The sequence below is a fragment of the Somniosus microcephalus genome, chromosome 28 (assembly GCF_052327205.1).
Source record: "Somniosus microcephalus isolate GS21.2 chromosome 28, FLI_Smic_1.0, whole genome shotgun sequence".
NCBI classification, from domain to species: domain Eukaryota; kingdom Metazoa; phylum Chordata; class Chondrichthyes; order Squaliformes; family Somniosidae; genus Somniosus; species Somniosus microcephalus.
The window spans coordinates 29,943,497-29,957,355 of record NC_141014.1 but is presented as its reverse complement, the minus strand read 5'-3'; the positions used below and the strand labels follow the sequence as shown (position 1 = coordinate 29,957,355).

The 13,859-nt window shown below is 44.9% G+C and overlaps 1 protein-coding gene across 2 annotated transcripts in view; it reads left to right on the top strand.

Moving 5' to 3' along the window:
* The window catches only part of LOC147099487 (cytohesin-3-like), an 86,354-nt gene extending 72,787 nt beyond the window's left edge, over positions 1-13,567 (top strand). For both annotated transcript variants that reach the window (XM_085969667.1, XM_085969668.1), the window contains exons 9-13: positions 615-726; positions 5,101-5,177; positions 6,891-6,962; positions 10,099-10,253; positions 10,643-13,567. In XM_085969667.1, the coding sequence (XP_085825793.1) occupies positions 615-726; positions 5,101-5,177; positions 6,891-6,962; positions 10,099-10,253; positions 10,643-10,721 (495 nt within the window). In that variant the 3' untranslated portion in view covers positions 10,722-13,567. The remainder of the gene's footprint in view (positions 1-614; positions 727-5,100; positions 5,178-6,890; positions 6,963-10,098; positions 10,254-10,642) is intronic.
* The last annotated feature ends 292 nt before the right edge of the window (positions 13,568-13,859 follow it).

The following is a 13,859-nucleotide window of genomic DNA, read 5'->3' as shown; positions in this document are numbered from 1 at the left end:
CTATGATTTGTAGGGATAATGTTGTTTTATAATACCCTAGAATTAGATTCATAGAATCGTAGAATGGTTACAGCACAGGAGGAGGCCATTCACCACGTCGAGCCCGTGCCCGCTATCTGCAAGAGCACTTCAGCTCGTCCCCTTCCCCCGTCCTTTCCCCGTAGCCCTGAGAAAAATTTCCTTCAGGTACTTATCCAATTCCCTTTTGAAAGCCGTGATTGAATCTGCCTCCACCACCTTTTCAGTTCTGGACTAGTTTCTCTCTATCTCTGTCCTATCAAACCCTTCAATCATCTCTATTAGATCACCCCTTAATCTTCCATACTCGAGGTAATACAAGCCTAGTCTGTGCAACCTGTCCTCATAATTTAACCCCGGTATCATTCTGGTGAATCGGCACTGCTCCCCCTCCAAGGCCAGTATACTCTTCCTGAAGCACCTTGGGACGTTTTATTACATTGAAGGCATTATATAAATACAAGTTGTCGTTGTTATGGTGCCTGGAGTTGAAGGCAGTCGGAGTTTTAGAGTCAGTTGGATGGAATTTCGAGTCAAATTGAACCTTCAGATTATAATAATTTCACAGAGTCCCCTTTCTGATTCTTTCTGAACAGAATTTGTACGAGAGCATTAGGAGCGAGCCATTTAAAATCCCCGAGGACGATGGGAACGACCTAACGCACACGTTTTTCAATCCAGACCGGGAAGGATGGCTTTCGAAACTGGGTAAGTATTTTTCCTCCTTAATTGTTCATGAATTCGCTGGCAAGGCCAGCATTTATTGCCCGTCCCTAATTGCCCTTGAGAAGGTGGTGGTGATCCGCCATTTCAGAGGGCAGTTAAGAGCCAACCACATTGCTGTGGGTCTGGAGTCACATATCGGCCAGACCGGGTAAGGGCAGCAGATTTCCTTCCCTAACGGACATCAGTGAACCAGTTGGGTTTTTATAACAATCTGGCAGTTTCATGGACATCATTGGTGAGACTAGTTTTTTAATTCCAGATATATTTAATTAACTGAATTACCAGGGTGGAATTTGAATTCATGTCTCTGGATCATTAGTCTAGGCATCTGGATTGCTAGTCCAGTCACATAACCACTATGCTACCGTACCCTTGCGTGTGAGATCCACAACCACTGTGGACTTTTACAACAGTAGCGGGGCAACACGGCCCAAAAGATTTGAAACAAACACAATCAACGCAACACACAATGGACCATAAGACCCCATAGTGCATCTACAGGAACATTTTCTGGGGACGTATGGAAACCAAACTGAACCCTTGTAAAGAGCAGTGCGACACGGGCACAAATACAATGATTAGAAACCATCCTTAGAGAAACGGAATAATCTCATTTTATAATTTGTAGGGATAATGTTTTATAATACCCTATAATTTGTAGGGATAATGTTGTTTTATAATACCCTAGAATTAGATTCATAGAATCTCAGAATGGTTACAGCACAGAAGGAGGCCATTCACCCCGTCGAGCCCGTGCCGGCTCTCTGCAAGCGCACTTCAGCTAGTCCCCTTCCCCCGTAGTCCTGACATTTTTTTCCTTCAGGTACTTACCCAATTCCCTTTAGAAAGCCGCGATTGAATCTGCCTCCACCACCATTTCAGGCAGTGCATTCCAGAATCTAACCATTCGCTGCGTAAAAAAAGTTTTTCCTCATGTCGCCTCTGGTTCTTCTGCCAAACACCTTAAATCTGTGTCCTCTGGTTCTCGACCCTTCCGCCAATGCAAACAGTTTCTCTCTACCTACTCTGTCTAGACCCCTCATGAGTTTGAACACCTCTATCAAATCTCCTCTCAACCGTCTCAGCTCTAAGGAGAACAACCCCAATTATTGGGGATAATGTTTTAGAATACGCTATAATATGTAGGGATAATGTCATTTTATAATGCCCTATAATTTGTAGGGTTAACATTATTTTATAACGCCCTATAGTTTGTAGGGATTGACGTAATAAAACTCACTACGCACTTGGTTTGAGTATAAAGCAAGGCTTTAATCAACTTGTTTCAGAACATGGAGGTCTAGTTGTACTTCACTAGTTCCTGTCTTACAAAATGTCCCTGAGCAAGCTGGGCCCACGCCTGAGTATTTAAACTCCTTGGACGGCGCCACCAGCTGGCCGTCCAGCGTTATTTCATGAGTAGTTTCTTTATGATGATGAGTTTTATAACAGGGATAACATTATTTTATAACGCCCTATAATTTGTAGGGATAACGTCATTTTATAAACCCTATTCTTTTTGGGAATAGTGCACAGGATCTAGTTTGCCTGAAAGTGGATGCGTGATCCTTGTAAGCTCCTCAAAATTGTTAGAGATACAAGGGGCTCAGAGTTGTCACTGGATTAACCTTTCCTGAGATATAAGTCATGGGTAAAGAAATCCACTTGCGTTTAATGATGATGGGGACAGCAACAGATAGCAGTTTCAGAAGGGTGTTGATCCACGCACTCACATCACTGGACCTTGCTTACTGGCCTTGCAATTTGGCAGGAGATCAGGAGTCGACAGCACGGGCCGGTCTCCTGCCTTTTCTTTGCAGAGGTTGTAGCGTTACACTGGATAAAGGATGCCCATCTCCATCAAACAGTCCAGCCACCATTTGACAGAGCAGCAGATAGAGGCATTACGAAGGTTGCCAACGCTGCAGGATTGCCCTGGAGCCTCCAGGAATTGAAGACTGGTCTCCAGGGCCACTGCTGCGATCAAACGCCCGGGAGAAAAATCACAGGGGCACCGATAAACATTTGTGTGGTTTTTTTGCCATTTTCTTTGAATACTTCTGTTCCATAAACTAGAAAAATATAGGAGTTGGGCAAAAAAAAAAGGCTGCTTGACAGTCAAGAGTCTTCCAATTGGGTCATGAAGAGTCTGTTCGTTTTCCAATTGGCCTGGGAGGACGGTGCGCTGTGAAGATGGACGTGTTAGGTCGACCAATGGCAGGAGTGTGGGGACGGGGCAGTGGGAGACAGGACGTCATATAATGAAACTTCCTGGAACTCATCCAACCAGAGTTGGCAAACCTAGACATTACTGATATTGGGTTCTAAACCAATTCAATTGGCATAAATCAGCAACAACATTATTTTATATTTAACGTAATAAAACATCCCAAGGCGCTTCACAGGAGCGTTATCAAAAAAAACACCAAAATTTGACACCGTGCCATATAAGATGTTAGGACAGATGACCAAAAGCTTGGTCAAAGAGGTAGGTTTTAAGGAGTGTCTTAAAGGAAGAGAGGTAGAGAGACAGAAGGTTTAGGGAGGGAATTCCAGAGCTTAGGGCCCAGGCAGCTGAAGGCACGGCCGCCAATGGTGGAGCGATTAAAATCGGGAATGTTCAAATCGCCAAAGCTTTGCTGTCGAATACAGTTCTTCATATGTGTCTCTCAGCAAAATTAATTGTGTGTGTAATTGCTGTCAGGCTTTGACTAATGCTAACTAGTTTGCAGTATTTTTTGGTGTTCCTTTTCTGAGGTTATGGGGAGAGACTCCTTTCCCTACACCCAACCCCTTCTCTTGGTCTCCCTCTTTCTGCGGGCAAAGTAAAATACAGAGGATAACAGTCGGCCGATCGGCATCACGGAAGAGAAAACATAGGTTAACGCTTGGCGGGACTTTTCATCGAGGGTTTCTACAATTGGCCTCAGGCTCAGGAGAGTCAAAAATATAAATCGGCCAAGGTCTCCACTCTTGCTCACTATCCAGTGACCCCTGCTGTAACCTGTGATGTTACCTCTGGTGGAATAGCATACTTGTGACGCCATGGAAACGTACCTGAGCCAGAGTCAGGGCCTTCAGAACAGGCAGTGCTTTGATGTGAATGAAGTCCCCTTTTTATCACACGGTGAACCTATCATGGTTCCCCTGAGGTTTTAGCACTTACATACATACATACGAATTAGGAGCAGGAGTCGGCCACTCGGCCCCTCGAGCCTACTCCGCCATTCAATAAGATCATGGCTAATCTGATTGCTCCACATTCCTGCCTACCCCCGATAATCTTTCACCCCCCTTGCTTATCAAGGATCTATCTACCTCTACCTTAAAAATATTCAAAGACTCTGCTTCCACCGCCCTCTGAGGAAGAGAGTTCCAAAGACTCACGACCCTCTGTGAGAAAAGATTTCTCCTCATCTCTGTCTTAAATGGGCGACCCCTTATTTTTAAACAGTGACCCCTAGTTCTAGATTCTCCCACAAGAGGAAACATCCACCCTGTCCAGGCCCCTCAGGATCTTATACGTTTCAATCAAGTCACCTCTTACTCTTCTAAACTCCAGCGGATACAAGCCTAGCCTGTCCAACCTTTCCTCATAAGACAACCCTCCCATTCCGGATATTAGCCTAGTAAACCTTTTCTGAACTGCTTCTAACGCATTTACATCCTTCCTTAAATAAGGAGACCAATACTGTACACAGTACTCCAGATGTGGTCTCACCAATGCCCTGTATAACTGAAGCATAACCTCCCTACTTTTGTATTCAATTCCCCTCGCAATAAACGACTTGAACTTATATCGCAGCTTGTCACGTGACTCCCAAAGCGCTCCAATTATAATCAATTATTATTGCCATTCTCGTTCTATAGGTAAAGATGGCAGCCATTTTGATCACTGAGGCGTTGATGGACTGGGAGCCATTGTAGGTCAACGAGCACAGGGATGACGGGTGAACGAGACTTGGTGCGAGTCAGAATAAAGACAGCTGAGTTTTGTGTGGGGTGGAGTTTATCGAGAGCGGAGGATGGAAGGCGGGCCAGAAGGGCGTTGGGAGTAGTTGAGTCTGGAGGTGACGAAAGCGTGGACGGAAGGTTTCAGCAGCAGACGGGCTGAGGCAGGGGTGGAGACGGAGCTACCGTGCGCGTGTTGTAGGCGGTGTAAGACAAGCCCGTACTTTCACGTTGTTAGAGAAGTGCCGTGGTGCTGGAAGGGGGAAGCATCAACCAGTCAGGCCTCAGCCACTGGCTTTGCTTTCCTACTGGCGATCTGTTCCAGCCAATTAGAGGATAAACTGAGTTGTGCGATTACAATTCAAGGTGTTGCCCCGTGTAATGCGTCTCCCATTATCTCTACAGGGGGTCGAGTGAAGACATGGAAGCGCCGATGGTTCATTCTGACAGACAACTGCCTGTATTATTTCGCGTATACAACAGTAAGTTGTTTTTCATTCATGTTCATAGAATCATAGAATAGTACAGCACAGAAGGAGGCCATTTGGCCCATCGAGTCTGCGCCGGCTCTTTCGAAGAGCAATCCAGTCAGTCCCACTCCCCCGCTCTTTCCCCACATCCCTGCAATTTTTTCTCCTTCAAGTATTTATCCAATTCCCTTTTGAAGGCCACTATTGAATCTGTATCCACCGCCCGATCAGGCAGCGCAGTCCAAATCCTAACCACTCGTTGTGTAAAAAAGTTTTTCCTCATGTCGCCTCTGGTTCTTTTGTCAATCACCTTAAATCTGTGTCCTCTGGTTATCGACCCTTCAGTCATCAGAAACAGTTTCTCTTTATTTACTCTGTTTAAACCCTTCATGATTTTAAACACCTCCCTCAAACCTCCTCTTAGCCTTCCCTGCTCCAAGGAGAGCAACCCCAGCTTCTCCAGCCTATCCACGTAACTGAACTCCCTCATCCCTAAGTGAGTTATTAAGAGAAAATGTGGGCGTGCGTTGTTTTTTTTTTCCCCCTGCCCCCATGAGGAGAAAGTCTTCCATCTTCGCCAAGTCCTCGGGTTCCTGGGGGATAAGGAGGGGACATGAATGTATCAGCTGTGGCTCAGTGGGTAGCACACTTGCCTCAGAGTCAAAAGGTTGTAGGTTCAAGTCCCACTCCAGGGAATTGAGCACATGAAACTAAGCTGACACTCCAGTACAGCATAAGCTCAAGAAATGGCACCTCATCTTTCAGTTAGACACTCTACAGCCCTCTGGGTTCAACAATTTCAGATCATAACCTCAGCCCCTATTATATAATTAAATTTTTTTTTTTAATCCACACTTTTGTTTGGCCTTTTTTCTTCCCTCCCACATGGCAGCTGTCCATCACTCTGCCAGCGCCATTCACACTTCATCCACAGCCATCCTTTATTCCTTTACCTGTTCAATATCTCTCAATGTCTCTTTATCTCTCCTGCTTTCTATCCTTTCACTGACCTTCCCTGTTGTTCTTTCATCCCCTCCCCCATTTCCCAGCCCCCGACTTGCTTTAAAATCTGTTCCCTTTCCTGCTTTTTTCCAGTTCTGACGAAGGGTCTTCGACCTGAAACGTTAACTCTGTTTCTCTCTCCACGGATGCTGCTCTGGCCTGCTGAGTTTTTCCAGCGTTTTCTGTTGTTGCTCCAGTGCGGTGCTGAGGGAGTGCTGCACTGTCGGAGGTGCCGTCTTTCAGATGAGACATTAAACCGAGGCCCCGTCTACCCTCACAGGTGGATGTGAAAGATCACATGGCACTATTTCGAAGAAGAGCAGGGGAGGTGTCCTGGGGCCAATACTTCTCCCTCAACCAACCTAACAAAAACAGATTATCCGGTCATTATCACATTGCTGCCTGTGGGAGCTTGCTGTGTGCAAATTAGCTGCTGAGTTTCCTACATTACAACAATGACTACACTTCAAAAAATACTTCATTGGCTGTAAAGTACTTTGAGGTGGTCGTGAAAGGCGCTATATAAATGCAAGTCTTTCTTTTAAAGTCAGATACCTTGACTTGCTGCCATACAGCTGCTAGTGGTCAGTGGTAGCATTGGCAGAGGCCGGAGGGCCCTGTCCTCAGCTCAAGCAGTGTGTGCCTACCCAACAGAGGAAACAAATACTGATCTTCAGTTCCAAATACAGATACTTTTAACAAAGACACTGTTTGGTTTCACAGGATAAAGAACCCAGAGGCATTATTCCGTTAGAAAATTTGTGTGTGAAAGTAGCAGAAGATTCCAGAAAATTGGTAAGTGGTAAAACAAGTTTCTAAATGTTAATCACTTCGAGGGGGGGTTAAAGGGCATCGCAAGACAACGAGAGTGGTCTTTTTTTTTATAGACCTGGGAGAAAGCTAAAGGCAGCTTTTCTTACTTGGCGGGGCAGGGATCAGATCACTTTCCTACCTCGCTTACCGTGCGCTCAGTCAGACTTTGCCCCATTTAGAGTGCGGCGCGGACTCCCAGCTAGGGTTGCCGAACCTCCAGGATTGCCCTGGAGTCTTCAGGAATTTTTAGGATAAATCTCCGAGACACTGCTGTGAGCAACCCAGGGGAAATGTCGTTAAAAAAATAAATTGCTTTCTTTCATCTTTGAACACTTTGGGGCGAAATTTGGTTGCGCCCGGCTGGGGGCCGGTAACCGAATTAGCGCCTCACATTTAGTGCCCGGGACGGGAGTACCGCCCCGGCCGCGGGGCGTTAAGGGGTCACGTTGCTCGGCGATGATGTCATTGCCGGTGCAGCGGCCTGGTGGGGGCGCAGCGTTAACGGTGGGCACAAAGGAGGCGAATTTCGCCCCCCCACTGTATTTATTAGTTATAAAAATATCGGAGATGGGGGAAAAAAAACGGCTGTTTGACCGGGTGGGGCAGATGGAGGAGCCAGGCCATGTGCTGAAATCTCCAGGAATACATCCAACCAGCATTGGCAACCCTAGCCATAGCCCAGCAGCAGCAGCTGATGCAGTATTTCGCCCACGTACGGTGCCGCAAATGCCGCAATATCTGTGGACGATCCGTACAGACCATCTTGAGCTTGGCTGAGCTCTCAGCCTGTCTGGTAGGCCCCCACAGCAAGTGCTGGTGATGGCAGACATTTAGATTGGTGGTGGTCAGGAACAAAACATGCTCCTGGGGGGTGATGCTCCCTGCCTCTGCAGACATGTGTGCTGACTCATTTATTACATAGGCTATAAGAGAACGGTAGTGTAGTGGTAATGTCACTGGGCTAGTAATCCAAAGGCCGTGACTAATGATCCAGAGATATGAATTCTAATCCCACCATAGCTGGGGGAATTTAAATTCAGTTAATTGGAATAAAAAGCTACTATCAGTAATGGTGATCATGAAACTACCAGATTGTCATAAAAACCCATCTGGTTCACTAATGTCCTTTAGGGAAGGAAATCTGCCACCCTTACCTATATGTGAGAACAGGTCATCTGGTCCATGGTGGTGTTTATGATCCTTCTCCTGTCTTTCCACATCTAACTCTTATCAGCATAACCCTCTATTCCCTTCTCCCTCATGTGATTATTTATATAACAGTGTTGCCTCTGAAGGTGCAAGAAAATGTCTTTTCCCTGTGAGTGTGTTTCTCCCTCTCAGTTATGTGTTTTTTTTATACCAATTAGAACGTGCATTTATTTAGCACCTTGCACATCTGATTTCAATGGCCGGGCCTCCTTAACATACCGTTGGCCAACTTCCTGTCCATAACTAACTAACTTCTTTCCTTCCTTTCCTTTCCTTCTCCTCTCTTCCCTTAATTCTCTTCCCAACTGTTTAGATGCTGCTGCCTCTCTCTCCTCCTTTAAGATGCTCCTTAAAACCTACCTCTTTGACCAAGCTTTTGGTCACCTGCCCCTAATATCTCCTTATGTGACTCGGTGTCAAATTTTGTTTGATAATCGCTCCTGTGAAGTGCCTTGAAAGAAAAGAAAGACTTGCATTTATATAGCGCCTTTCACAACCTCAGGACGTCCCAAAGCGCTTTACAGCCAATGAAGCACTTCTGAAATGTAGTCACTGTTGTAATGTAGGAAACGCGGCAGCCAATTTGTGCAAAGCAAGCTCCCACAAACAGCAATGTGACCAAATAATCTTTTTCAGTGATGCTGATTGAGATAAATATTGGCCAGGACACCGGCCAGAACGCCCCTGCTCCTCTTCGAAATAGTGCCGTGGGATCTTTTACGTTTACCTGAAAGAGCAGACGGGGCCTCGGTTTAATGTCTCATCCGAAAGACAGTGCGGCACTCCCTCAGTACTGCACTGGGAGTGTCAGCCTAGATTTTTATGCTCAAGTCTCTGGAGTGGGACTTGAACCCACAACCTTCTGACTCACGAGGCGAGGGCGCTACCCACTGAGCCACGGCTGACACTGCCTCGGGACGTTTTACTGCGTTAAGGGCGCTATATAAATGCAAGTTGTTGTGGTAGGTGGCAGAATCACTTGAGTTAGGCCTGTTGACTGGGAATTCCAGTCATTTAAACAGCCATGGCGCAGATGGGCGACATTCGGGCAGGCTTGTTAGATGGCCCAGCACATGGAAGAAAAGGAAATTTCTGGCACTGTCAGAATTGTAGCCTCATTAGATCTTTCCTTCTCCTGGGAATCATACAGAATTGCCAGAGCATGCAAGGATAAAAATGTCTTACAATGGTGCCAGAGTCATGTTGACAGGATTAAGAATAACAAATACAGACTTTCCAGGGAGCATTTACAACATAACTAATGCAAAACAGCAAATGACCTCTCATTAGATGAGCAGCTCAGCAAGAAGGAATTAATTCTCAGGCACCATACAAGGGTGGCCTGATTAGCATTCTTTACTCCTTACCAGCAAATACGAGCGGCTTCCACAGATACGACGTTAAATCCGTCTCCCTATCCCAGTGCCAGAATCGTAGCTTCATTAAAAAAAAACAGCATCGACAATTCTACTGGGGTAGCCAACTCTGGTTGGCCGTATTCCATCACATGACCTCCTATCGCCAAGGGGAGTGGGTGTTGGGGGTGACAGAGGAATGGGCCAGGGTGTCACGGAGGGAACGGTCCCTTCGGAATGCTGAAAGGTGAGGGATGGGGAAGATGCGTTCGGTGGTGGGATCACGCTGGAGGTGGCGGAAATGGCGGAGGATGTTATTTTAGCCGTGCTTGTTGCAACAGGACAAAATCGTGGGCAGGCCTGGATGACCGAGGCCAGAGTGCCACCAGTGGTAGGAGGACTAAATAGCAGGTGTTACCGTTACACTTTAAGAATGACCTCTCAGGGTTACCAACATTACAGAAGCATGACAATAGGAAATAGATGTGACGAGCATGTTATATTTCTAGAGAGATAACAGACTAACTGCAGACCAATTTATTTTTATATTGCAGAATTGCTTCGACTTGTATTCTCCCAACAGCAAAGGCCACACCATTAAAGCCTGCAAAACAGACACAGATGGTCGTGTCGTTGAAGGCAATCATCAGTTTTACAGGATATCTGCCCCTTCGAGGGATGAGAGGGATGAATGGATCAAATCAATCAGGTAAAACTGAGCTCGACGTTTAAAGAAAAACTCAGGCATTGTAATAAGGTGCAATGAGCCAAACTGGCTAAGAATTTTACTGCAAAGCTCATCAGAAAGCACTTTCGTACATCAGATGTTTAAATCTTTTCTGGTTAAGGGTTTAAAAATAAGCAAATGCACCCAATGAAGACTAAATAAAATTATGATTTAAAATTTCAAACAGATTTTAGCTCCTTCAGGTAATTTGATATTATAAACTGTGGACTCAAGATTAGAAGTATATTGAGTGCTGTGACATTAAGTGAGAGCTATAGAATGGGTCATGTTGAAATGTATAAGATTTGTACCTCTTAAAAATAAAAGTAAATTTAGTGCAAAAGAGTAATTGTGTTTTGATTACATTTCAGAGCCAGCATTACTCGAGATCCTTTCTATGACATGGTCGCAGCAAGGAAGAAAAAATTAACAGACAACAAATCAAATTAGAAGGGTCTACTAAGTTCCTTACCTCCTGAAATGGCTGAATATATAAGACAGTGAAATAGCCACCAGTCCTTTGTGCACTGCAGCTGTTGGTTGTCTGCATATGCCCCGGGACTAATTCTTTTATTCCAGTAGTTGGTGTCTGTACCTGTTCTTGGACCAGTCTGGTTGTGTTGGTGTCTGCGCATGTCAAAATCCTGGAACTCCCTCCCTAACAGCACTGTGGGAGCACCTTCACCACATGGACTGCATCGCTTCAAGGTGGCGGCTCACCTCCACCTTCTCAATGGCAATTAGGGATGGGCAATAAATGCTGGCCTCGCCAGCGACGCCCGCATCCCATTAAAAAAAAATGTCTTTGGACTATTTCTTCTATTCCAGAAGTTGGTGTCTGCATACGTCCTTGGACCATTCCAGTTGTGTTGGTGTCTGCACATATCCCTGGATTATTTCTTCCATTCCATTGGTTGGTGTCAGCACATGTCCCTGAACATTTCTTCCAGTCCAGTTGTGGGGATGTGCACACGTTCCTGGATCATTTCTTTATTCCGGATTGTGATTAGCACATACTTCCACACCCTTTCTCTACTTCAGTTATTGGGATCAATTCTCCAATTCAGATATTGGAATTGCATACATCAATGAATCAGGTCTCCATTAAAACTATCAGGACATGACAATATCCACTGATACAAATACGGAAGTTCATGGGCTTATTTCTTTTCATAATTTTTGGGCTCCATTGACATCGATCGGGTTTTCTCCAAGACACCCTATGTTTAAGCATCTATAGGTCTAATGACATTGTCTGGGATAATGGGCGAGTTCTTTGCCTTACATTCAACCTGTCCCGTGTAGGTGCTCAGCATGTTATTTAACCTCTTGGTTAAACATATACTCATAGTACAACTCTTACACATTTCAACATGACCCATTCTATAGCCAATATGTTTGGACTGATTAAAATAACTGTTGGCTTTTGATATGTGTTGTAAACAGTTCTCTGGTACCGGAGAACACTGGCGACTGTAATTAATTCTCTATTATTAAGACATCTGAGGATGGAGATGTGTAAAAATGTACTTCATACAGTTGAGTATCTACATTTTTGAATGGTTTTATATATTTATATAATAGGTAGTTAACAAAAAATAAGCACCTATTAACAAATCGAAGAACAGAAAACTAATAGTTTTAAACAATGCATGTTATATTGCTTTGAATGGTTCAGGCCCAGTGCCCCTCGATACCGAAGCCTTAATTATGGCAATTTGCCTTTTCTGCCCTCCAGTTTTCTGCCATGTTCTCCTGAAAGTGTTGACTCTTGTTGGGCACATTTCTACATGTGCCAGCTGCCCAAGTGACCATTTCTCAGCCTAGACAGGGAGTGTTGGCAAGCTCTTCGAAAGTGTGTGGAGGGGTGAGGGAAGAAGGAGAATTGCAACGGAGTCCAATCCTGATCCCACCCAATGCCAACACAAGCACACTTTCCGTGCAGAAGTCACAAGCTAGCGTGAGCCCTATCTGATATGTTGTTAAAAACCCATCTGGTTCACTAACGCCCTTTAAGGAAAGAAATCTGCTGTCCTTACCCGGTCTGGCCTACGTGTAACTCCAGACCCGCAGCATTGTGGTCGACTCTTAACAGCCCTCTGAAATGGCCTAGCAAGCCAACGGGCAATGGGGGATGGGCAGTAAATGCTGGCCTTGCCAGCGACGCCCACATCCCGTGAATGAATAAAACAAATTGCAGGCCTCCTAGCACCACCCCGACTGAGATTGGTGAGTTTAGCAGAGGCAGTAAGTTGGGTTGATTTTCTGCTTAAAAGTGTCAGTTGTCGCTCAGTGGTAGCACTCTTGCCTCTGGGTTAGAAGGTTGTGACTTCAAGCCTCACTCCCGACACCCAAGCACGTAATCCAGGCTGACACTTCAGTGCAGTACTGAGGGAGTGCTGTATTGTTGGAGGCTCTGTCTTACTGCCCTCTCAAGTGGATGCAAAAGATCCCACGGCACTTATTTGAAGAAAAGCAGGGGAGTTCTCCGTGTCCTGTCCAATATTTATCCCTCAATTATCACTAAAAACAGATTATCTGATCATTTATCTCATTACGGTTTGTGCGACTCTGCTGTAAACAAGTTGGCCACAATTTGGGGCTACATTACAACAGTGGCGACACTTCAAAAGTATTTCAGTGGCTCTGAAGCACTTTGGGATGCGTTGAGATCGAAAAAGATGCTTTCCAAATGAAAGTCCTTTCCTTTAAAGCATAATTATTAATCTGATTACAGGTTGGCACTGCTCGAACATTTGAAAAACAATTTTTCCATCACAATTTAGCTTGAATGGTTAGACAGTCCAGACTCTGGACTACTCCAGCCCTACCAGATGCTCAATGGCATTTAATGAGGAGGTGTGCTTTCACAATGAGCCATTAGCTCACCTTTACACAGGAGGTGATGGACATCTGGAGTGGGGCTGCCACGAATGAGGTTTGAGCCCAATTCCTAACAGCAGAAAGGTGAAATCCTTCAATACAGGTCAACTTTGAGCAACATTAAGTTACTCTTAACCCAAATGGGCTTCAATGGAATTTGATCATCGCTAGAATGGTTGCCTTTTCTGATACTCAAGGGATGGGAACAGGTTCTACACGTTGACAGAAAAGGTTATTCGATTTTCAATGTATGCCTAGTTCATCTAGCTACATTTCTTGTTATGCTCATTTTTTATAATCCTATCTATTAAAAAGTTATGTATTTTTAAATAAAGATTGTTGACAAACTAGTTTTGTGGAATATGAACTTTAATTTTATTGCTGTAAATAAACTAATAAATTTATATTTTGCAAAAAAAACCCACATCTTGAACCATTTTGTTCTGTTCTTTCTGACTTAGTGTTTGTAAGATTCTTCAACATGTTCTTGCAACCTCTGGCGCTGGGATTAATAGCAATCACTGGCTAGGACCATTACCCCGAACAGTAGGACCACTAGTGAGCAGATCTCCCCTTGTACCCTGGCCTATTTGAATTCCAGAGATCAAGACCAAACATATAATTGAAAAGGAAAAATTTGCACGGCTATGGGGAAAGAGCAGGGGTGGAGTGGGACCAATCGGACAGCTCTATCAAAGAGCTGGC